General features: G+C 46.7%; 1 protein-coding gene and 1 non-coding gene across 9 annotated transcripts in view; both read left to right on the forward strand.

Moving 5' to 3' along the window:
- The window catches only part of AP1B1 (adaptor related protein complex 1 subunit beta 1), a 53,564-nt gene extending 33,843 nt beyond the window's left edge, over nucleotides 1-19,721 (forward strand). For 3 of the 8 annotated variants that reach the window (XM_090064033.1, XM_090064038.1, XM_090064039.1), the window contains 14 exons: nucleotides 868-983; nucleotides 2,953-3,118; nucleotides 4,622-4,720; nucleotides 6,766-7,025; nucleotides 7,557-7,758; nucleotides 8,833-8,853; nucleotides 9,515-9,544; nucleotides 9,654-9,794; nucleotides 10,922-11,067; nucleotides 12,596-12,725; nucleotides 13,538-13,622; nucleotides 14,381-14,467; nucleotides 15,191-15,345; nucleotides 16,309-19,721. In XM_090064033.1, the coding sequence (XP_089920159.1) occupies nucleotides 868-983; nucleotides 2,953-3,118; nucleotides 4,622-4,720; nucleotides 6,766-7,025; nucleotides 7,557-7,758; nucleotides 8,833-8,853; nucleotides 9,515-9,544; nucleotides 9,654-9,794; nucleotides 10,922-11,067; nucleotides 12,596-12,725; nucleotides 13,538-13,622; nucleotides 14,381-14,467; nucleotides 15,191-15,345; nucleotides 16,309-16,395 (1,725 nt within the window). In that variant the 3' untranslated portion in view covers nucleotides 16,396-19,721. The remainder of the gene's footprint in view (nucleotides 1-867; nucleotides 984-2,952; nucleotides 3,119-4,621; nucleotides 4,721-6,765; nucleotides 7,026-7,556; nucleotides 7,759-8,832; nucleotides 8,854-9,514; nucleotides 9,545-9,653; nucleotides 9,795-10,921; nucleotides 11,068-12,595; nucleotides 12,726-13,537; nucleotides 13,623-14,380; nucleotides 14,468-15,190; nucleotides 15,346-16,308) is intronic. The other 5 variants (XM_090064034.1, XM_090064035.1, XM_090064040.1 and 2 more) reach the window with 5 other exon arrangements.
- On the forward strand, nucleotides 11,804-11,901 carry LOC149857534 (small nucleolar RNA SNORD125). The gene has a single exon (XR_016444361.1). It is a non-coding gene; the product is annotated as a small nucleolar RNA SNORD125 (small nucleolar RNA).
- Nucleotides 19,722-25,232: the final 5,511 nt, after the last annotated feature.

Below are 25,232 nucleotides of genomic sequence, written 5' to 3' on the forward strand. Positions count from 1 at the left end.
CAGTTTTTAACATAAGGAAACTGGTAGCTAGCATTTTTTTTTTCATAGTGGGATTACAGGTAGACTCCCAATCTTCATTTTAAAATAAAGGCTTCTAGGACTATCAAAGCAGCTTCAGGGGTCACATGATGGGAAGCCTTGTGATCTCTTAATGGCACAGAATGAGGGAGAAGCAGGCTGCTTGATATCAAATGCTTCATACAGGCATCTTATGCATCAAGCTTCCTCTTTGTAAAAGGGATATAGAAAGTATCTTCCTGCAAGATGACAACTCATGCATTAAGAGAATTTCTTGGTGACTTTTATAGTAGAGCTCTTCCAGCACTCAACAGGGAGAAGTCTTGGATTGCTCTGCATTTAGTATAGTGATTTTTCTGCTTGGCCAGTAATTGACAAGCTGGCAGGGTCAATAGTCTGTCCCTATGACTCCCAGGCAATGGGATACCATAACTTGGGAACATGCCACTTGCTAATTACAGATATTCAGGGAGTGTGCTTCAGGTAGAGACTGGAGAAGGAAACAATCACCTGGAGGAATTGGGATGGGGAGCAACAAATGTGCACCCTTTGTGAGGGTGGGGGTGACAGCTCTTGAAATAGTATGGGAGGATGGCCCAGAGATCTTGAGGCTGGAGGGATGCAGAGATCTGATATAAGCAGGACTTGGTGCATACAAGCTATAACAGGCACAGCCCAGTTGGGTTTAAAAAGCTGTTGAACAAGGTGTGGCTGCCACTGAAATGCTCTGCTGCTTTTTGGCGTGCTGAGGGAATGCACCACATGCCGCATGACTGCCTGATGGAACTGGCAGCTGTTCATTCTTTTCCCTGATTCTGGCTGACTATGTCCCTCTCTTCCCTTGGACAGCAATCAGCAGAGCGCTGCGTCAGCACCCTGCTTGATCTCATCCAGACCAAAGTCAATTATGTGGTGCAGGAAGCCATTGTTGTGATCAAGGACATCTTCCGCAAGTACCCTAACAAGTATGTCTGCATGCCACCTGTTGGCCACTTTGCTTGGAGAACTCTTCCCAACACACCTGAGTAAATGCTTCCCATGTCAAGCTGTTTCTACAGAGGTGTCCAACAGGCTTTTGGGGGGTTCTGTAGAGGGAAGAACCTGTGTCTGAAGAGTTCTGCTCTTTCTTTTTCCTTTTATGCAGCAAAAGCATCTACATGGTCTTGGGTCACCTGGAAATCTAGGGCTCTTAAACACTTGATTGAACTAGAGGCTTGTAGATACTCATTGTGTGCTATCCAGTTATTCCTAGTATATTGCTTTGCTCCCAGTGCAGTGAGAAGGCATGAAGAGTCTGAATTCTGCAAGTGGTAAAGTTAGCAGCTTTGCCTGCAGCTGACTGCCAATTTTCATGACTGGGATCCTGGTTAAAGATAAAGGAAGGAAATGGTCCATTTTGAGAGTGTAAAGCCGGTGTATAGGAGGCCTGTTACAGCTCTGAGCTTTTAGAAGCCTAAAAAGGGGCTGGAGCTCCCAGATGAGACTAAAATAAGCAGACAAGAAGCTGAAGTGACTCCTTGTATCTCTGTGTTAACACAAATGGTCTCCAGTCTGCCTTATGATTTGGCAGTGCTGCTGTCGCTACTCACCAGTATCAAAAAACATGAGAGACTAGAGCTGTGAGACAAAGGAATTTGAGACAAACAAAGGGTGTGTTTAGTGAAGGGTCCTTGAGTGAGTGAGGCTGCCTATTGCATTATAATAGTACTGAAGTCCCTTTGTCTCCAATGTCATAGTATAGCAGGGTGGGAAGATAATTCAGTCTCCCATTTGTAGTGAATTGGTGACCGTCACAAATGGGAAATAATGGATGCCTGTGGTGGTAGCTGTCAGCTAAGGACTGCTGTTGAGCTGGAAGAGAAGAGTGGGGTGAGGGTGAGTCAGACTGAGAATTAATTATATGGAGAAGCTAGAGAATCTAGGCATGCATCCTCTAGAAAAGGGATGACCCTCCTGAAGTAGATGCATCTGTCTGCTGCTAGCCTTAAGGCTGTTATATAAATAGATGAACTTGTCAAACAAACCATGAGCACAAATTACAACTAATGAAGGGGCTGTCTAGATGACATCTTTTAACAGAGTATAGCTGATACATGAGGAAAGACTTTCCAAAGGTAGTTCATAGGAGCCATCAATGGAGAAGCATTCAGAGGATAATAAAAACTGGTGCCCTTGGTAACTTCCTGACTCTTTGTGGTGGGTTTTTTTTATTGTTCATTTCTTTCAGTGGACTGTGCTGTGCTTCCATAAATAATCAGTGGAGATGATAGCCTGAGATAAGTGTCCCCTCTGGCCTGATCTGGAAGTCCTGTAGCAGACTGTCTACCTTTTTTTTTTTTTTTTCTCTTCCCTGTGAGAATAAAAAAAATGCTACTGTCCTCCAAACCTCTTATGCTGACACTAGCCATTCATTCCCTTCTTGGTCACGCTTTTTTTTTTTCCCCCCTCCCCGTCCCACTTTCTCAAAATAGGTCACTAATAGCTTCAAAACTCAGCAGATACAGCCTGGCACATCAGGGGCCTGCAGCAGCTCTCATCTCTGCCAGAATTAGGGGTATGAAGGGAGGTGAGGGTGTGATGCTGAGCCTGGGCAAAGCCCAAACTCCACGGCATGAAACTTAAAGGATTCTGTCATATAAATGCAGACCATGTTCCATCTCTGTGAGGGGAAGACTTGGTTCTAACTCTTTAAAGACTCTTGTCAACAATGGGTCCTGGTGGCAAGTGCCAGGATCATGTTCTGGGGCACTTGTTGTGCTGAGGTCTGGTGATCCCTGCAGCAACCAAAGCCCTGAATGTATAATGTCCTGGGTGGAGGGGAAATTTAAGAACTGTAAGGGTGTTGTTCAGCAGGTGTGGCCAGGGCTGGGAGCCGAGATGGGGTTTAGCTACTTTTCCTTTGGCATTGCTAAGATGTGTCCATTACCCATGAAGGTATGAGAGTGTGATTGCCACTCTGTGTGAGAATCTGGACTCCCTCGATGAGCCTGAGGCCAGAGCTGCCATGATCTGGATTGTGGGAGAATATGCTGAACGAATCGACAATGCAGATGAACTGCTGGAGAGCTTCTTGGAGGGGTTCCATGATGAGAGCACCCAGGTAAGGGACTGGGACTAGAATGCTTGAGGCTCCTTCCCTGCCCCACCTCTGACACATCTTGATGAGATACAGAGATCTTGACCTCTGGTACAGCTTAGTACCTTTTTGGCTCTTCAGATACCTTTCCTCTAGAGTTATGGCCTCTCCAGGTGAGAATGGTGTAATCCATTGGCTAGGCTACCATTTGGGGAAGCTTACTTTACTGATGCTCATGCTATACCTGTTTTCTAGATTAGATCTCTAGAGCTCTTGCCTCATCATATAGGCCTGAGCTTCAGGTTAGTTTACAGATGGGTGGACATCTGGAAGGATCCTGGGGATTCTTGGTGATTTTTAACTTTTTTTTTTTTATTATTATTATATTTCTACTACTAACTTGAAAGAATTGGGTGCTGGGTAGCTCCATGGCAGGGTACAGTACCTGGGAGGCAGAATGCTGTGAGTTTAGGTTCCCATGGCTGCCTCTTGGGTGTAGCTAAATGGTTTCTGTCACTGGATGCAGAATACTGGCCAAGATGGACCCGTGGGCTGACCTAGTAAATGGCAGTTCTTATGTTCTTTCAGTTGGAAAGCAGGTGGCTTACGTGAACAGCTCTTAGTGGTGTTTCACTGTGCTGAGCTGAACAGAATTACTTGGTTTAGTGAAGCACTGCAAAACTAGAGACCTGCTCTTTGCACTCTCCTGGGCAGTGACCTGCTGCTGCTTTTGGGGTCAGAACACAACAGTCCCATTCATCTGTGCTGCATTGGTAAACTACTAAGATAAATTATTATAGATCTCTTTCTTCAATCTCTACTAGCGTGGAGGATTCATATCAGGTTGTCCTTGTTCTGGGATGAGTGGGAAGATGGAAACTGTTCCTGTCTCTTACTGCCTCATTGTGTGATCTTGAGCAAGTCAGTTAAATTGGTGTGTCTTGTAATCATCATTTTATATATGGGAAACTATTTTTCAGCTTCCCTAGATGGGGGGGATAAGCCTGTTCTTATGAAGCTTGGAATTGCTGTGGTTATGGGATGGAACGTAGAAAAGCCAACATCAAGATTAACCTGGTGTCTACTGAGCTCTTACTGGTTGAAAGCCAGTTAGTGTTAAATTGGTAGTCTTCTGGACTTCTAAAGCCAGAAAGCATCAAGATCACCAAGCCAGAGGTATTGCAGTAGTTCATACTGTTTTATTCCTGTACTGAGGCTAAATGTGTGGCTGAAGTTGTTATAAGAGTTGGGCTAAAGTCACAGAAAATAATTGGTTGGTTTAAGGAGGTGTATGCCTGGCATGTCACCTCACTTGACTGATGACTGGAAAGCATCCAGTGTGCTTAGCCAAATGGCACTGGATTAGATTTTTGCACAGGGATGGAAAGAGTTCCCAGGCATGGTATGAACTGCAATTACTGGGAAATGGTCCTATGCCTAAGTCTGATGGAGACATGCATCTGAAGCTCATTCGGTCTATCTCTGCCTGATCCCAACCCCTGCTCTGCTCTGTTTTGTTCTCTGTAGGTCCAACTGCAGTTGCTGACAGCAATTGTGAAACTCTTCCTGAAGAAACCCACAGAGACTCAGGAGTTGGTGCAGCAAGTACTGAGTCTGGCTACTCAGGTGCGTGATAGGGCCTTGTGTGTTAGAATGTAATTTCCTTTGTTTTCTCAGCAATCTCTTTCCTGTTTCTTGGGTTTGCCTGCCCTCTCCAGAGCAGTGGGATGCGTAAATAGCACCAGTGGCTGTCCAAATGCAAAGACGCTCCACAGCTGCTTAGTTTAGCTCCACATGTTGATGCAGACTACTACTTAGAGCAGGCTTGCAGGAGGGGCTATGTGACTAGTGCACAGCTGCACTTAAGAGTTTTTTGTTGCCCTGGTACCAACAGGATGGAGAAGCATTGGGCTGCCACTTAGAAGTGTTATTCTCCACTGCATCCCAAGACAGTGAAGGCCATCAAATCCCCTAGCAGCAAGTACTGCTGGCCATCACGGGGCATGGCTGAGTCCCTGTACTGAAGAACTGTTGGCCCTTACTGCAAGGTAGAGAGAGCACGTCTAAAGGGGCGTATACTATGAGAGGAAGGTGGGCATTGGAGAATCATGGACCTCAACATGTTGAGCTCACATTTCATGTACCCCTTATCTACCTAAAGAAAATGTTACTTACTGAGTCTGGGTCATAGATTTCATAGACATTAGGGCTGGAAGGGACCTCATGAGATCATCGGGTCCAGCCATCTGCCTAAGGGGCAGGAAGTCAGTTGGGGTCAGATGATCCTAGCAAGATAATTATCAAAGCATTTATTAAAAGTATCCAGAATAGGTGCTTGCACCACTTCTGGGGGAGTCTATTCCATACTTTGGAGATTCAGATGGTAAAGAAGTTTTTCCTTCGGTCTAAAATGGTCTTCCAGCAGTTTCTGACCATTGGACATTTGTCTTCCCTTGGGGTGCTGTGGTGAACAGATGTTCTCCCAGTTCCTGATGCACACCCCTCCTATATTTACAGGCTGCCACCAAATCACCCCTGAGTCTTTGCTTTTCCAGGCTGAAGAGTCTCATGCCTCTCAGCCTGTCCTCATAAGTCCTGTTCTCTTGACTTCTAATCGTGTGGGTCTCTCAGTCCTTTGTTCATCTTCATGTTACTTAACCTGTGGTATCAAATTCTGATATCCAAATGCTACTGGAAGGCATTATTCTGCTACTCTGAAGGCTGGCAGTGATGTAGGCCTGTTTTGAACTGTGCCTTCAGTGGGGTTTTGGGGGCTTTCATTAAAGGTTGGGAGAAGCAATCTTTCTTTGTGAGGATGAAGTGCCACTTTTGGCAGGTTAGGGGAGGCAGAATGAGGGTTTTTGTCCTTCATAGTGAATCAGGAAGGTAGTGCTGAGAGCTACCCATGAAACCATTCAGCTGATGTCCTTTGGCAGTTGTGAAGGGCTCTGAATGCCAAGGAACAAGCAGATCTGCGTGGTCTGCACCAGCAAGCATGTGATGGAGGACTGTCACTTGCTGTGTGTACAGCATGTAGCGAGGCCAGGAGCCCCCAGTCAAACTAGCCTTCTGGGCACTGCTGCAGCAGGGGTTTAGCTTGCCCTTTCAGCTAGGAATGGCTCTATGGAAATGAAGGTTTGGAGTTGTTGGGGGTAGTTTTATGAATAGAATGGAGATGGTGTGAAACTTGCTCTTCATGCACTTGAATGTTGAACACATTTATATGAAATATAGCGTAGTAAACCTCTCTTTCAAGACTTTGCAGTAATTTCACATCTTAACTCCCTTTTAGCCTGTTCTTTCTTTGCAGCAGCCTGACTACTGAAATGATTGCAATCAGGATTTTGAAGAGTGGGGGAAGGGGTTGATGCTTCTGTACCTGTCCCAGGAGGTTTCTTGTCACTATCTTGAATGGAATCCTTGCTTTAAAAAACACAACAAAATGGTTATAACTCATCTTGGATCTGCAGCTGACAAGCACAGCAGAGCTGGTCATCAAATTTTCTGTTCTTCCCTCTTCCCTCACCAGATACCTAATGGTTGGGGTTATATTTGGTCCTTTGATCTCCTTGAGGGATGCTGTAAGACTAGGCCACTGCAGTAGTAGTCCAAACCTTTCCCCCACTAGGTTCAGCTATCATGTGAATTGTGTTCATAAATGTTTCCCAAAGGACTCTGATAACCCAGACCTAAGGGACCGAGGCTACATCTACTGGCGTCTGCTCTCCACTGATCCTGTGGCTGCCAAGGAAGTGGTGTTGGCAGAGAAACCCCTCATCTCAGAAGAGACTGACCTGATCGAGCCTACCCTGCTAGATGAGCTGATCTGTTACATTGGCACTCTGGCTTCTGTCTATCATAAGCCCCCCAGTGCCTTTGTGGAGGGGAGCAGAGGTGTTGTGCACAAGAGCTTGCCTCCACGAACAGGGTCGTGAGTACCTAAGATGTCTCTACTTGTTTCTGGCTGTCTCTTCCTCCCAGATCATATTTGCCTTCTCCGCACTGTGCCTAGAAATGGCCTGGCATTTGATAACCGGCTGCGAGCAATGTTTTTGATACCCTTTCGTTTCACTATGGGGCCAGACTGTCTTCATGCTCTGTAGATCACCTGATACACACTGAAGCCTTGGCTTCTGCAGTGTTGTACCAAACTTTCTCTTCTGCCTTCTGTTGCATACTATGCTTGTGTGTCTTAAGAAGAGAAAGTGCATGTGGTAAAAATAGTGGGTATGGCATGAATTAAGCAGCTGCCTGTTTTGAGCCCATGATTCCTTCTGGGCACTCTACCATATCAGTTCATGGATTCTAAAACATAAGGACTCATGTTGGGAGGGACTGTCAGTGGCTTATTGACCCTGGCTGCTGGAATGAATTTTACCCTCTTCAGTGAGGCCTCTGGCTTATCAGGTTGAAACTAAAAGGGGTGTAATATATTTCACTTTCCTCTTGCTGCTTTCTCTAGGAGTGAAAGTGCAGAGAGCCCTGATGCAGCCCCAGCAGGAGTTCAGCCTTCAGAGCAGCCAGCTGTCATCCCAACTCAGGGTGATCTCTTGGGTGATCTCCTGAACCTTGACCTGGGCCCACCAGTGAGTGGGCCTCCTATTGCTGCATCTTCTGTGCAGATGGGTGCTGTGGATCTCCTTGGAGGCGGCTTGGACAGCCTGGTACGTCATTGTTTTTGCTTGGCTGCGTTCTAATGGTCTGTAAACTGGGGCGTTGGTAGTCTGTCTGACAGATGTGGTCTTTGTGTTTCTAGGCTTTATTAATAACATAGGCTGCTCCAGATAGGAGGAAGCATCCTCCTAGTGTTTGGAGTCTGGAATATAATTGCCTTTAATTAACTCAGGTCCTGTTGAGAGCTTTGTCTTCCATCCAGTTGTATGTGCTCTAACCTGCCACAGGGATGGAGCTGCAGTTGCCATCCTGGGACTGACGTTTGCACTTGGAGCATGTATTACTGAATGGGAAGCAGCAGGCACTTCATGGCCTGTTCTTTTAACCATCACACTTTCACAAACAGACTGGAAATCACCAATGGTGCAGTCAGCATGTTGGCCAGGCATGTGAAGTTCAATCAGTTCTCCAGTCTTCCAGGAAAAGTTGGAGCACTAAGCTGAAATGAGGCAAATTTAATGAATGTAATGCTGCCTATGTGAGGCATGAAAGGAAGTGTGGGAGCTGCCTGTGAGCTCTTGACTTGGCCTAGTTACTTGTCTGGCATAAAGGTTTCTGGCATCTTCTCTGTTAGCAAGTGGGTACCGTGATAGTTGTCCTTACCATGGAAGGAGATCTAATGGTGAGTCTGGCACTTGAGTTAAGTTTGGTAGCCAATGAAATAATGGGCGTGCTTGGAAAAAGGGGTGCAGATCTGTCTGAAATAATGGGTCAGAACTGTCAGTTTGGAGGGATGGAGTTGGCATGGGGTAGTGTGTGGCCAAACTAGGGGAAGAGCTGTGCTGTGGAGACGTGATGCAGGGTGCAAAGATAAATAGTTTGAGCCAATGCAGAACATCACTGTGGTGCTGTGCTATGTCCTGGGGGAGAAGGGGTCTGTCTGGACACCCACCTTGTGCTACTGCTGCCAGGTGGACACTGTCTGTCAGGTGTATTGAACAGCTTTGTTTAACTAACTTCTGTTCCCTCCACCCCTTCTTGTCTTCCTATTTGTCTCTTTCTCCTGGCTTGTCTCTCTGCATGTGGCTGGCTCATCTCTTCACCTTGCCTGCTTCTGCTTGGAGATGGGGGACGAGTCTGAAGGGGTATGGATCAGCCCTTTTTTTAGCCCTCTAGAACATACCTAGCCAACATCCATGTCCTCCCCTCACCTCCCCTTCCCTCTTCACAGTAGCAAAAGAGGAGCAGGTGGAGTTTCTGCACCTACTGCCATGCCTGGAGCTGGGTATGAAGAAACTCCTTCAGTTAGCTTGATTCAAGGCAGGCAGACCTTCATTCATGTAGTGCTGCCCACCTACCCTGTGCTGTTTCCCACTGGAAGCCATAAAAGCTTAACTGGGGGGGAGGGGAGGGAATTATTCCACACCCAGAGACCCACTTTGAATAGAAGATTCAGTAGTAGCTGATTCCTATATAAAGAAACTGGTGCTAACCATAGTAGCAAATGAACTCCCAGCTGCCTTTTAAACTCTGGTCTCTCTGGCTTTCTCTGTCTCTTGCTCTTGGTTCATGTGTGTGCAACCTTAGCTTGTTAGATGTTGGCTAAAAAGCAGATCTGAAGTAGACCTTGAAAATGATGCATCCCTGGGATAAGCCTTGGGGCTGGCTGTTCTCTTGGGCAAAGTGGGTCAGGAATTACTCCAAAGCCCTCCATGAAATGTTTCATGGCCACATGAGTTGGGCACCCTGAGTTGGGTTCCCTTGCCTCTGCTCCAAGTGATGCGTCTGTTTCTTGTCTCTTTGCAGTTGAGAAGCGATGTGGGAGGCAGCCCTGCAGTGAGTGTGCACCTTCCACATTTACCTGTCTGTCACATTTTGCACACTCCATTTATTCTCTTGTTCTCTGCCTAGTGCCTAATATAACTTGTTTCCTTGTTTCACACAGATGGGTGGTGCTGGCTTTGCAGCTCCCAGCACTGTGGTGCCTGCAAACCTTGGGGCACCCCTCAGCAGTGGCTTGGGAGACCTCTTTGATCTGACTGGTGGAGTGGGCACTCTGTCAGGATCCTACGTGGCACCCAAAAGTGTGAGTAGAACAGTTTCTACTGGCTCCTGCCAATATACTAGGTCCTTATAGCTCATCTCTAACAATTGGGTTTAATACTGCTGCCATTTTAAAGATCAGCCCAGCACTGTCACAGTGGCATGGGATAAAGAGACCAGCTTCAAGTGTTGAGCTCCCAGATAACACACAAGGCCCATGTGTCAAGGGAGGGTATGGCAAATGTAGATCCTTAATGATCAGGTGAAGGGGCCTATTGTATCTAATGATGTCTTATGTATCTGGTAATGGAGAGAGTACCCAAGACAGTCACAGGTTGTTCAGGTCTCTTTCCATCCCAGTGCTGGAGTTGCGCTGAATAGGATGTCTCTTAGAGCAGTCATGGTAGTGTTGGTCCAGAAAATGAGGCAAGGATTTTTGTGGGTGATTTTATACTTTTAGGTCAACAGCACAGTTGGGATAGGCTTAGACTTAAACAAGCTTTTGAATGAAGGGGAGAGTGTCCTGTATTAAAAAGCTTGTCTAAGGGGTTGGTTTGAATTTTTTTGTGGGATGGGGGTTGGTTTGTTTCTTTGTCTCTCTCTTTATTCCAGCCATGCGGTTGGTCCAATAAGGTATCAGTCATGTAAATCCTTACCTTGGAGTACATTGCCATATGTTAGGCCTTTGTTGATGGGAACTTGCCTCCTTAGGCCAGCTTCTGTGCACTCAAAGTCTAGCTAAACTCAGTGCTAGGGACTGTAGATGATGACCACCTGCAGGGATTCATGTCCTAGCCCTGAACAACCATGAGTCATTCCATGTGTTGTGTCTGGTTAATCACATCTTCACAAATCTCAGCAGGATAGAAAGTAACTGACTACAGTTTGAAGGCTACGGTCATTTATCAGTTAGACCTTCCTTTTTATGGGCCAGAAGAGCTTTTTTGTGCTCAAATGCACCATGTTCTACTATAAATGTACTTCCAAGTTTTTGGGAGAACTTCACTGCGTAGCTCTGTACCATTGTGATGGGGGTGGAGGGTGGACTCTTGAACATGGAGTATAACTTGACTCCTCCCCACAGTCTACAAGGACTGTCAAAGTGGGAGCTCACCTTTTTATATTTCAAATCCAGTAAAACTGGGGGGGGGTTGTCTCCGTATAACCTAGGTCTGGCTCCCAGCCATGAAGGCAAAGGGCCTGGAAATCTCTGGTACATTCAGCCGTCAGGTGGGCTCCATCTCCATGGACCTCTTGTTAACTAACAAGGCCCTGCAGGTCATGTCTGACTTTGCCATCCAGTTCAACCGCAACAGGTAAAGTACTTGCTAGGGTTGGGCTTCAGTGTGGCCATTCCATTAACTTGTCTAGTTTAGGCTTGAAGTTTGTTTTTTGTTTTTTTTAAGTGCAAGACGTTGCTCCTGTTGCATGCAGCCGTCTGCAAGCTGCTGTTGGACCGTTGACTTGGGGGAGTAGAGTTGCTGCAGAATTTGTTGCTGCTAGTTTCAGAGTCCTCTTTTCTAGTAGCTGGGTCCATTGTTAGTTCAGCATTTTACCAGGCATGCTGGGCTTGGAATTTAGGATAGAAACCACTCTAGTTGTTACTGGCATCTCTCAGGTGAACCAGCATGCCATACCAGGGCTTTAGTCTGTCCTGTCAGAAGTAATGGAGGATGCATGTAGGGAGACAGTGCAGGGTAATAATGGCCCTCCTTTGACTAAAGGGATAGGCAGATGTGAAGAGAAGAAGTTGGTGCAACTAACGTGTCACTTTACACGTGATTCTTTCAGTGGTAACTTCCCACTAGATTGGGCCAAATTACCCTGGTTTAAGGGTTTTCATTGTTTATCCACTGTTCTCTTATAGCAATATAATGCTGGTGATGGTACCTATACCTTTGGGATTCCTCTTGCTTTACAACTTCAGTCCAGTTATCTAATGAAGCCCAACTTCTTCTGAATTCCAACAGAAAATCTAAGTTCAGACTGGATTGGAGCTAGAAGGAAGTGACTGAGGGTCTAGAGGCAGACTTATAGCTTGTAGGCCACAAAAGCAGGAACGGCCTCACATGATGATCCTTCTCTCTGAGCAGCTATGGTGATGAGTAAACCTGAGCCTCTAAGAAGTTGACTGAAGAGGCTGTTCCTCCTAAGAACAGATTCTCCCTTCCTTCTGGGCATTTTTAATCCAACTTTATCTAAAAGAATAAGAGGTTGGCAGCACTATGTCCAGGGGCTGCAGGGTTCTTGCTACAAGAGGAAAGGATGCAAAGCATAAGATTCTCAAAGCCTTAGAGACACAGACACAAGGCCCCTACTTGGCGTTTAGCTAGTAGCCTGGTTGGCATGGTTCAACAGGAGCTGATTGTGGGGTTTTTTGGTATCAGAATCTGTAATTTGCGTTAGGCATGACAGTACATGTTACCTGTGGCTGATCCACCACGTGGCATGAGGAACTACCTACCCTGATGTTAGGGAGGACTGAGGGTACATGGGATAGTGATGGGTGGAATGAGGACATGTATGAGTGCTGGTGGGGACAAGAGGAGTTTTACTGTAAGCAGAAAGATGGATTAGTGTACCTAGTACACCCAGCAGATCACAACTGGAGCCCAGGTTAAACATCAGGTTGGTGAGGTGGAAAGGTAGCTTTTAAATCAGTGAGGTGGAAAGGTATCTACAAGCTGCATGTGCCATCCAAGGAGATGATTCAGGTATGAACAGTCACTAGTGTCCTCCTCCCCCCACTACCTGGCAGGAACTGTAGCCTCTGCTTATAGGCAGCCCAGTGCTAACAGCTGCTTCTTGCCTCTAACCTGCCTGCTCTTCTGGGTGTTCTTACAGCTTTGGCCTGGCACCAGCAGCTCCTCTTCAAGTCCACACCCCTCTAGCTCCCAACCAGTCTGTGGAAATCTCTCTCCCTCTGAACACAGTTGGCTCTGTCATGAAGATGGATCCTCTCAACAACCTCCAGGTAAGTCTGTATGGCAGAGGCAGCACAAAGCAGCAAAGGATGCTCCAAAATGTGTATGAGCCTTCGGTTAGTGAGCTATCATCTTTAGAAAGCAGAACTGGCAAGGAGGAGACCTAGCCATTGGACCTGGGCACAAGAGGGGAAAAAGAGCTGTCCAAAAGCCTTTGTGTATTGCTTTGAGCTGAACCCCAAAGCAGGTGTTTGGAGGAAGAGACAAGGGAAAACTGAAAGGTATAATGGGCTCTGGAAGAAAAGGATTATTTACTCTGTAGCTGTGCCCTTCTAGGGGGAAAAAAAGATCCACACTTTTTTGATCTAATATGCAGCTCAGATACTGCCCAGCCTCTGTGTTTACAGAGGGGGAAACCCTCCTTAGCATGGCTAGGTCAAAAGGCCAATGCATTAGTTCTTAAAGCTTCACAGAGTGCTATAGGTGGGCATGCTAGCTCTGTTTGGCCAGGGGGAGGTGGTTCCATCTGGTCCTTCTTTACACCAGCTTCTTGGAGGGCATGGGGGCCAAAAGCAACCTGATTTGCAGGGCTGTGCTATAGTAGGTTTGATGTTGGCTATTCTTGAGTTAAGCAGTGCTGCGAGTTCTTGTGTTACCTGTTTTAACCTTAGCCTGGTAGATCAGAGGCTTGGATTAGAACAGGGAGTTCCAGATTCTGTGTTCACTTTTAGACCACTTAGTCTTGCCTTTAAACATTGATATGTATCAGTGCCTGCCATGTAGGGGTTCCCCTGTGAACTGCCTTCCTGCTCCAGATCAGGGAGGAAAAGCTGAAGTCCCTACATCTCTTTCTTGACACCAGGTTGCTGTGAAGAACAATATTGATGTGTTCTACTTCAGCACCTTGTACCCGCTGCATATCCTCTTTGTGGAAGATGGGAAGATGGGTGAGTTGATGGAATTTTTCTAGCCTGGAATAGCAGAAGCAGCAGCTATGGTGAGGGAAAGGGAGGTACTGAAAAGTTGCCTATACAGGTGTAATTCTGTCACTGTTCAATAGATGGCATGCGGTTGTTAAATCTAAATCCTTAGTGTGACGCTTCTAATTCTGTGGTTTCACCTTTTGGGAATGATGGGGATAAATGCCATGCCCATGTTATGTACTCTGAGCATAACATTGGGCATCAAGGTCAAGTTAACTTTGGCCTGAACATATCTGCAGGGGGATACTAATGGCCCTCCTGCTTGTGCTGTTAACTCCTGTTGCCTATTTCTACTTTTAAGCCTGCAACTGTCAGCAGCCAAGCTTGCAAAGATACGGTTCATTTGCTGAACATCACTGGAACAAATTCCCATTTGTGTTGTCCTCTAAACAATTGAGTCATCTGTGTTCCTGGCAACAGTTGCATCTAATTTTTTAGTGTTGCTGCCTATACTTAGCTGCAACAACCAGGCTGAAAAACTTAGTGATGTTGCAACAGAAAAGTGCTAAACACAGCAGTAGTTCTGCTTCTGTTGTACAGAGCATTGTTGGAAACTTATCTGTTTTTGCTTCTTAGCAAAATAGTTTAAAATAAGGTGCTAAACTCCTAGGTTGCTGGTAGGGGGGCAGGGAGCTGTGCATGCATACCGCTTTTGGGGTTTGTGCAGTTTGGGTGGCTAATGCTTTAGCTTTACATCATATCTTCCTCTGTCTCCCCTCTAGAGAGACAGATGTTCCTGGCCACCTGGAAGGACATTCCTAATGAGAATGAAGCCCAGTTCCAGATTAAAGATTGTCCTCTCAATGCAGGTGAGTTCAGGGTCATGTGTTCCATGGTTCAGTGTTGGGATTAATCCAGTGAGGATTAAGTGCTGTAGGATCAGACAGTAACTGCTTTGTATAGCCCCCATGGAATCCAGACCAGTTGGCCTAGCTGAGGGCTCCTGTATTCTCTTTCACCGAAGTACTCTCTGCAAATACTCCTGTGGGCAAATGGTTCTTGATTTAACTGAAATGCAACTTTTGCACAGATACCAGATGGGATTGTGTTTGCTAGGTGGGGGTTGGCACTGCTCTGTCTGGGATGTTATCAGAGCACCTTTAATTATTTCCTTGGTTTCATCTCAGTGTTGTGTTGCATTACAATGAGCTCAGTTTTGCATGTCTAGTCCTGTAACTGCTGCTCAGAGATGTAGATTATTCCCATGAACTTGGTTTCTACTTGTAGCCAGACAGAATGCTGAGAGAGTTTCCAGAACACAAAGCACTGGCTGAAGTGCATACTCAGTGTCAGTTCATAATGTCAGTCTAGAAACCCACAGCTACAGAGTGATCTCTGTCCTCTGGTAGACTTGGGCAACTGCCTGGGAATGGAGGCATTTAGAACAGTGCTCACTTAATTTCCTTAGCTCTGCTTTAGTTGAGATTCCAAATTAGAACAAAGCCCTGCCAAAACTGTCTTATCACTAGACACTAACAGGCCACTTTGATTGTCACCACATGGCCCAATTTTTTTTTTTTAATTCCACACAGATGCTGTTAGCAGCAAGCTTCAAGGTAGCAACATCTTCACCATAGCCAAGAGGAATGTGGAGGGCCAAGATATGCTCTACCAGTCACTCAAACTGACCAACGGTATCTGGGTTTTGGCAGAACTACGAATACAGCCAGGCAACCCCAGCTTCACGGTAAGTCCTGCTTCTCCCAGTCTTCTCTTCAGTAATACAGCACGCACAAAATACAAGGTTCCCCTTCAACTCCTGCGTAGAAAGGTGAATTTGGGTTCCCATCCTTCGGTGAATATTCTTGTGGTGGTGGGAGTTCCCAGGCACAGCAGGATTGCATGAATGTGCCAGAAACTGGTGGTGTAATTGACTGGTGGTATAATTAAGGATATCTAAGCTGGGTGAAATTCATACTGGACTGGAGGAAAGGATAACCTGAGTTCTCTTCCCCCTGCTTCTTCACAAGTGCTTATGAGAAGAGGCTCTGCTCTTGATACTGGAAAGAATGCCTTTTGGGGCAAAGGGCCTCTCTACTCTGATTCATAAGGCTAGGCTGAGTTACAGGCTGGGAGAGGAGATTTTTTTTTTTTCCCCTATTTCTATCTGTTACCCTTGATTTCTGATTGTAGACATCATTCCCTAAAGAGTAAAGGGGAACAGTGACTGATTGAGCCAGGTTGGTGTCTGCTAAGCCGTTCAGCGGTCTGTATGGCCTAATCAGGTAGATCGTGGGAAAAGTGCCTTGAGCTATAGTAATCCACAGGGTCAGTAACTCAGGAGAACCACAAGCATTTCCCTTAACTTAAATTGACAAGTTGGATTCTAAGGAGATTAAATGCTCTCCATGTGTTTGTCCCTCATGGTAGAGCCAAACAGCAGCTGCAAAGGCAGACCCTTCCCCAGACAATAGCAACTAGCCCTGCTCCCCTCTGGTCTGAAATGCTTACAGTCAAGTCATCAGACTCGGTTTCAGGATTATCCAGCCCCCTGACCCATTTCAGCCCAGGTAAAACAGGTTCCAGGCATTCCCCTTGCAGCCTTTTGTTGTGTTGCATTACAATGAGCTCAGTTTTGCGTGTTGATTCCGGTCTCTGTTTCATTGCTGCATGCCCACCTGCCCACCGCTGGTCTGCCCTGATGTTGCAGGATTTGGAGGTTAGCAGACTTTTTTTTTTCTTTTTATGGCTGTCTCCAGCTGCCTTCTTGCCACTTCACCACTGGTATTTTTTTTAGTCTCCCACTGCCTGCTACCCCACTTCATTTCTTTCCCTTGTGCCTCTGTTCCCTCCAGCACTCCCTGCACAGCATGGGGTGGCATTGAGCTGCTGCTGTGTGGTAGACCGTACTACTGAGGGAGGGTGGTGGGAAGAAAAGAGGAACAACAGTTCTTAAAACTGCTTCACTGCCCAGAAGACCCACATTTTCAAAAGCAGCTAGTGACTTCATTCTTTGTTGTAGGGCAAGTTGGTGCTGAGCATTAGCCAAGCACTACCAAAAGAAGCTAACCCCAAAGCACTAGTAACTTCTACAAGCCTTTTGCCTTTGCATTTGCTACCTCGCTCACTCAGCCATAAAGTGATCCTTGGCAGTTGTTCTGCATTTTGTTCCCCATTCCCTTATCCTTCACCTACTTCCTAAAAAAAGGTAAAGCCAAAGAGGGAAAAGTTGAATTCACATCCTCTCATCAGAAAAATAACTCCAAGTCTTTAGCTTCAGTTTGAGATGATATAAAATGTCAGCTCCTACAGAGGCTAACAGAGTAACAACCAGTGATTCAACCCCCCCAAACAGATGAGTATGCACTTGCCCACTGCTCTTTCTACTTTCTGTCTCTAAGCTGCATGCAGGGGAGCTCTGCTTCTCAACCTGCCGTAAGGGCTGGTAGAGGTGGATGGGGAACAACGCACTGAGAAGATTACTCCAATTAGGAGTTGGTTTATTTTGAGGCTCTCACCTTAGTTTTGTGACGGGTTTCTCAAATTGGTCAGCCTCCTCATGGCTTGAGATGTTGGCTGGTCTGTGAGGGGGAAGGGCTATGTCTGGATTTAGGAAAGCCCAGGCCTGGTTGAGTAGCAGAATAATTAGAGGTTGCACTTTGCAGCATGTCTGTGACACCCTGCTCTTTTTAGAGGCTTTGGATGGCTGTTTCCTGCTTTCTTACCCCCTCCCCTAGTCTTCAGCATTCTCCTCTTTACTCACCCAGAAGCCTTCACTGGAGCTCCGATCCTGTACCCCAGTTCCTAACTGCAGCTGGCAAGTGGGGGCTGAGTGGGGACTGGTGTCCTGTGCCTCCACAGCTGTGGGTATAAAGTGCTACTGGATTGTGTTTTTTCTCCTTTTTCTTTGCAGCTCTCTCTGAAATGCCGAGCGCCTGAGGTATCCCAGCACATCTACCAAGCATATGAAACCATCTTGAAGAATTAATGCACTGAGGCACCCTCTTCCTCCTCCTCCTCCTCCTCCTCCTCCTCCCCGATCCCAAGTGAGGAAATGGGACCAGGACCTATGTGCATGTCTCCTCTTGTCCCTGCACAGAACAGATGCAAGATAACCCCCCCCACCCCCAACCTCACTGCTGTCTCTTAGATGCTGAACATGGAGTAGGTGGCAATGCCTAAGGTCCATTTTCAGCTGCCCAGGATCAGGGAGTGGGAGGAAGGGAGGAGGGCTCCTGTTGAGATTCAGTGCATCAGTGTTGAGTTCTTTTGTGTGAAGTAATGCAGTGTCCTCTTGGCCAATGTTGCCCCTTTTAATAGCCCTGTTGCCCTTGAAATTAAGTGAGTGCTTTCTTAATGAAATCCCAAAGCCAGCCTGAGAACTGAATTCAGGGGGCAGCAGGTATTGCTGTTGGCTCCCCTTTTGATTCTTGCTGCTGGTTCCATCTTGCCTGCCCTGCCAATCCAATCAGTGACTTGATGCTGTAGTGCGGCTTGTGCTGCATTGCCAAGCCCAGCCCTGGAAAATCAGTGTTTTGCCTGGTGAATGGGTCTCTTGTATTTGAGCGCATGTGTCATCTGCTAAAGAAGTGGTTGCTAACAGATCCTCTTCTGATGGGATAGTCGCCATGAAGCACTGCTCTGGCTGCCTCCTTTCCCAGCATTGTGAGCCTGGAGTTAATTTGCTTGCAGCTGATTTCAGATCTAAGACACCTTGAATAATTTTCCTCCTTTATTTGGGCTGATAAAAAGAACTCCTGGGTAAAGCTGGAGGCAAAGTCTGCTGGGGAAGGTCAAAGCAGGGAATTGTGTTCCATAGGAGCAGTTCAGCCTGCAGAGGCAAATGGCCCCATCCTTTTCATCCCTAGTTGCTCAAAGTCTCTGTGGGGAGAGGTTGGCAGTTGTGTGAGCTGCTAGTCTGGAATGTGAATTGCTGCCTGCAGTCATTACCAGGAGGTAGGTGGCAAAACTCCTCCATTATAGCTCTTCCCTTCCCCAAGGCACTTGACTTCCCTTGGGTCTCCAGACAAAACCACAGTTCCCTTCCCTTCCAAAGCCCTCGGGTTCCACAAGAGATGCTGCAGACCCAAGCTCAGTCTGTCTGTACCATGAAACAGCAGTATCCCAACAGATTCCTTTGCTGTTTTAAAAGGAATCTGATGAGTTTACCACATACTAGACTCCCTAAGTCTGTGTGGTGGTTTGCTCTTGCTGAGCAGTTTAGTAAGTAATTAACTGGCTGGCAATAAAACAGCTTTCAGCTGCAGGAGAAGAAAAGCCTCTTCCTGGACTGCAGAGCCCATTTTCAGTGTGAATTGGCTCACTGTGGCTGCTTTCCAAGGAGCCTGCAGGGACCAGGTGCCCTGGAAACTCCAGCCAATGCCCACAGCTGCTGTGAGAAGGAAATCAATGCCACCAATGAAAGAAAATAATGCACATTTTAAATAGGTCCAAGGGAGGATGGAATATGCATTAGACCTGAGCTCACAGCACCTCTGTGAAAAGGAGTCTGCAGGCACTAAGATGTACGTCAAATCCCTTAAGTGCTGGTACCCTCCCATCACTAACAGCCATCTTTGCAATTAAGTTTCCAAGAAAAAGGGTCTTTTGAGGCAGCTGTAACCTAAGGTTACTTGCAAAGTGCCCCTTGAAATCCTAGGCTTCTGTTTTCTGTAAGGCTCACACTCTAGCCCTAGTCTCATTTTTTTCCCTCCCTTACTTTTTAACTACAACAGCAGCTGTGATCAGCCATTCCTAGGTGTCCTGGTTTGTGGGGGAAGTGAGTGGGATCTGCACTTACTGCCCCAGGGAACTGTGTGATTCTGCTGTGCTCATCAGCTACTGCAGTCCCATCAGAACAGGGGAGCAGCTGTGTTCCTGCTGAAATATTTTGGGCTGCTTGCAGTGTCCCTCTTTGGAGGGTTTAAGGGAACACTGCCTTTTCAAATCAGTGACACTAATTATTTTCTTCCTTCCCAAAATTAAAGCAATTGATCACCCTTAAATAGAAGTGTTTGGTGCGAGTTTTCGGATCCCACCAGTAAATATCTAATATATATAATATAAATATATTGTATGTTTACTTGTTTAAAAACATTGAATAAAAATGACATCTTCCCATCATGCTGTTGTCTGTGTAGAAGACCGGGGTAAGAAAACAGCGCCATGGGTGACCCTGATATTCAGGGGTCTGCTCACTGGCTATCTCTCTCATCACTTGCACAACTAGAGTTTAGTGAATTTATTTTTTGTTTCTGGATCTCAGACCTGAGACCTCATAGAGGAATTACTTGTCACTCCTCCACAGCAAGATGCTAGTAAGGATTTGCCCATGAATTTTCTAAGACCCATGAATTTTCCAAGGGAGGAAGGGGCAGGAAATATTCCAGTACCAGCCAGGGATTCCAACAGCATGGGCTTCCTCAGCAGTGCCCAGTTGGTGCCAGGCCAGGCTGGCAGCTGGCAGAAGCTACTGAATCCTGCTGAACTCTTGGACCCCTGGAATCTCTTACTCCTGAGTTTATATTTCCGAATCTCATCACTGCACACTTCCAGGGACAGAATGAGGCCTCTGAACAGCTTATGTTCACTGGTGTGTCTCTAGGCTTAGTTGGAAACTGGTGTCTCTGTCATGCTCCCATTAATTGGTAAGCCCCTGACTTGAAAATCCAAACCCCTTTGTCCTCGCAGGCAGCTGTAGCCTTAGACCTCCACTGCTACCTTTTTGGTCTGTGGACTTTTGCTTGAAAGCTTATATTGCTTTGACATCTGTTTAATTAACCAGCACAATTCATACTTTTCAACACTAGAGGGAACTTAACAAATGGGAGTAGAGGGGAGCATGTATTACATCTACCATATTGTCCTGATGGCTCAACCCTCTGTTGTTTGTATACTGTAGCCCTTGGGAGGGGAAGGTGGTTTGAAGGTGAGGAAATTGTTGGCCTATACTTGGTACAATACGGTATTTGTGTTCTGCTGTTTCACTGGCACTGCTCACGACAAATATGACATATGAAAAACACATAGTAGAAGAAAGGGATAAACCAAATCCAAAGTGACCAGAGCAGGGACTCGATGCCCACTTGGAAACCAAGGCAGGGACCAGGAGGCTTAAGTAGAAGTGTAATGCCCTCCCCTGCCCTTGCTGTCTCCCCAGGGCAGTGAGGCCACTATAGAAATGGAGATTTTTTTTTTTTATTTTATTTTTGTGCCTGGTGTCCATGGTGCTGGGCGTGTCGAGGTTCCTTAGTGACAGGGGTGACTTCCCACTCCATCTTCCTGTACCAGTTACTTGTGTAAAGGATGTGTAAGTACCAGGGGTGAAACTTTGCCCTATTAGAGTTCAGTAGAGAAATCTTGTTACCTGGAAAAAGGTCAGGAATTCTTCTGCAGGCTCTTACTGTGTAGATAATGCTAGATAGCATCTTGTTCCAGCACAGTGTGCACAGGGACCTGGACTGCTCTGTCCTCTTTTTCCCAATGAAGACTGAGCATTGGCTGTTAAACCCAAAGCTAGCTTGCACCCCCTCCTGTGAGATTCATTATAACCAGCCCATGCTTCCCTATGTCAGCTGAGGGCTGCTGTGATCTGAATCTTTCTGGCTTTTTTGGATGCCAGCTTGCTTGTTTCTGAAGAGAACAAGAATCTGTAAAATGGTTGAGCAGAACAGAATAGTTGGCTTGTGCTAATGGAGAAGTGGCTGCCTCTGTCTCTTGCTGTTGAGACTTCAGCTGCTGAAAAAGACTTCATTCTGTGCTGAGCCTGTGAGCAGAGCCATGGGACCTGTTCCTAGATCTCTTCTGACATGGTCACCCAAAACTCCCTTCAAGGCACACGGGGCAGGGTGGAGTGTTTATACCAGGAGATAAAATGTATGTTGTGCTAAGCAACTGTTTGCAAAGAAACAGATCTAGAAGCAGGGGGTCTGAGACCTGACCACTGAGAACTAACCTTGGATCTATTAAAGGGTAGGCAACCCCTGGCATGCTTGCCAGTGCGTGGTGGGGAAGGGGCCAGGGCTGCATTGCCACCACAAGGTTTGGGCCCCTTGTGGCTCCCCTGGCAAACTAACAACTCGCAAGTTGAGGTTGTGGGTGTTTTTGTTGCCACTCCCTGATGTATAACATTGGGCTGAGGGCAGGCTTCTTGTAGCCTCTGACACCTGGTGCACTTTCCATCCTGCCACTTTGGAGCTTTTCCCCTAAAGTGGGCAATATAGGGTCTGCTTTTTCCCACATGCCCTGTTCACCTCCTAATAGGAAGAGAGGAGTGTCCAGCGGAACTGATCTACCTGCAATCGAACAGCAAGACAGAAACAGGACCTTTGTCCTGTTTTTGTCTGCTCTAATCATTGGACAGAGTGCCATTGATGTCAGGATAAAACTATCAGCTGCATATCTGGTGTCTGACATTTTCTCTGGGATTTTTTTGTGATCTCTTGCTCTCTAACCACAACTCACTTCTAGACGAGCCCCTCCTACCACCTGCATGCCAGCTAAGATCGGTTTGAGAGGATGTTCCTTCATTCTGCTCCCTAGCTCTCCTGCAAGGGAGACCTGAAGGATAAATCAGCAAGGTGATTGTGGGGTGGGAGGGGAGAAGTTATGCCCACCTTGTAGATATTTGGATGCAAGACACAAGCTCAGTAGCTAATTGGCATGAGTGTGAGTGTACATGATACAACAAGAGGGAGCTTCCTGTTAACTCAAACCTAGTCTAAATTCAACACGGGAAAAGTTAAATGCGTTAGGTGTAAACTGTTATATGGATTATACTGGCTTCACTCACAGGAGGGAATTAACAGGAACAAGTTGAGCTGAAAGAATCTCTCAACTGCTCAGTCAATGCAAGTTACTCCCCTAATTTGATTTGATTGAAATCTAACTTGATTTTAAATCCATGCAATTTACATATGGTTGAGCCTGCCATGATACTAGGGCCCCTGGAGGGTGAATTCCTTGGCTTGGATCACTTATTTCATTGGTTTGTGGCTATATAACCAGACTCTGCCCTGGAGGCATGGAGGTGAACAGTAAGCATCACTGAGCCTGTCAAGCTGCTCTTGGTGGTGCTGAGCTGATAACTGCTTTGGCCTCTGGGGAAGGAGGCTGGGATGTAAATGATGTGCAAATAGGCTCAGATCCTGCTGACAAGTGCCTTGCTGGAGGGGTAGAAGACAGAAGCCAGTAAGTGGCTGGAAATGCTGGTTCTGGCAACCCTGCATTTGATGAGCTGGAAGCTGTTCTGCTTTTTTGCAGTACAGGGTTATAAGATGCTTTGCCATGGGCCAGTTTGTTCCATGACTGAACTGGGATTAGAGTTGAACCTTATCTGAGTTGCAACAGGTGACGAAGCCCTGCGGAGGGAGGGGGGTGGTTGGGAGGGAGGAGGGGTATGGAGCAGATGTACCAGTTCTGTGCTGTGCCCAGGGACTGCCCTTGTAGAGTACACTTGCTCTCCTGGCTGTTTGACTCTGCAAGGATCTGGTGCAATGGGCTTGCTGCCACAATAAACAAATGTATGAGATGATGGGAGGCGGGAGGTCTGGGTGCAGTGACTGGGTCTGCCTGAGTGTGACCCTAGGGAAGTTGTGGAACCTCTGGGCTTTGTTTTCTGGCCTGCTGAATGGGGTAATGCTCCCCCTGCTGTGACAACTCGGTCTCTTCTGGCCCAGCACAATGTAGCTGTCTTCTCACTTGCAGCCTCCAGATGCTTCTGCAATATAATCTTAGCTATTTCTGAAAGAGAAGTAGGTTTGAGGGAGTCCCTCTGATCAGCCCTGCCCTCTACCATGTAGGGCATCAGCCCTCAGGTTCATTTTTTTTTCTTTTATTCTGCATCATTGGCTATCCCCACCACTATCTTCCGGAGGCAAGAACATACCTGAAAGCAGCAATTACTGCTTTTTCTTGGGAGGTGTCTGGTGCTCCTTGCAACCCATCTGTCCCATCTCCCTGAACATGTTCAGTTTTCCTAGGTGCTTCCATTGCAAAGTAGTGATGCTTTCCATCCTCCTGCTAACATGGGACCCTGTGACTGGGCTTACACAAGGTGCTGTCTGGCTCCGCTGCCCTCCTTGGCTTCCACGTGCTAAGGTTCGTCAGCTGACTGTTTGGCGTGGGCTGTGGTAATTCTCCATCAATGCTCATCTCGCTGATGCTCCTTGCTGTAATGGATTTGGCTCTTGGCTCTTCACGAGCCAGGAACGTGTCCGCTTTAAGTTCAACTTTTACTGTCCTGGGGAAAAATATGTTGAGGTGGAGGGTCAGGTGAGTGCATCCGACAAGGCCTGGAATATAGCCCAGATCTCAAATATTTTAATTCCCAAACCCTTTGGCCTCGTCCTCCTGGCCCCAGATTCAATTAGCATTAGAGCAATGAAAGGCTCAGGTCTGTACTAAAATTACGGGTGGTTACACTGAGAATGCACTTAGGCCTTTAGAATAAACTCGGGCAACTAGTTTGCGAGCGGCTGAGCCTGCTGCACCTTGACCTCTTGTGTGAAGAATCTTCCTTTATTTGGAAATGTTCCAAGACTGAGGTGTTAGGAAGGGATCAGTTACCCCAACTTTGTTGATGGCTTTTCAGGATGCTGTGCAGGGTGCAGGCTGGGCTGCTCTAATTAAGGGGCATGACTTGCTGTTTGTATACCGCTATCCTAATTGGGCTGCACAATGGAATTGCCCTCTAGTGTTTGTCCCCTCTTCCAGCTGTCCCTGCCCTTACATTTATTAAAAAGTCTTAAGTTGCAGTGGATGTGGATGTCTCCATGTGTGCTAAGGGACTGGACAGCAGCAGCGATCTCCATGTGTACCCAAAGGACTGTTGGCCTGCCCTATAACTGCGCTAGGAATTACCAGACATGGCCTAACCTCATATACCTATCCAATCCAGGCTCCTATCCTGGAGGTCTTTAAGAGGAGGCTAGACATACACCTTGCTGGGGTTGTTTGACCCCAGTACTCTTTTCTGCCATGGCAGGGGGTCAGACTTGATGATTTCCTCAGGTCCCTTCCAACCCTAGAAACTAAAGCCCATCTACTTAGTAGTCTGCAAGGAGGGTAAGGATGCAAAAGGACTCTGTAGTGGAGGCAAGAGAGGTTTCCCTTGGATGTGTAGTTAGGGTTGGGGGAAAGGGGGAGTTGGTGATTAGCTGTGTATATTCATGCTGACTATGTGCTTTACATCTATGCAAGTGCCTGGAGTTTGGGAATGGGAGATCTTTAAAGAAAGTAAGAACAGATTCATTCTTGGCTGCACTGGCTTTTCAGATAAGACCCTGCATTTTCTCTGCCTGATTTGGGGCGCGAGTCCCCACAGTGGATTACAACCAGCATTCTCTGCATTAATTCCCAACCTACTTCCTCTTCCCCACCCCCACTTTTTTCCATTTACACTTTTTCTGGAGCATCACTCCAAAAATACTCTCTACCCATCCACTCCTGCTTTATAGGCATTTCCTCTTCCTCCTCCACTTTCTGCTGTCATATGTTATAGTTTTTCTCTGCAGTTCACCTATTCCTCATATATTCTAATAATCTGTAAATCCTCCAGCCCCTCTTAAAGATGTCAGAACCATCTTGGAGAAAATCCTACAGGACAACTGGGAAAGTCAGTAGCCTTCTACAAGT

The sequence above is a fragment of the Crocodylus siamensis genome, chromosome 9 (genome assembly GCF_052110815.1).
Source record: "Crocodylus siamensis isolate JL-2025a chromosome 9, ASM5211081v1, whole genome shotgun sequence".
Classification (NCBI taxonomy): Eukaryota; Metazoa; Chordata; order Crocodylia; family Crocodylidae; genus Crocodylus; species Crocodylus siamensis.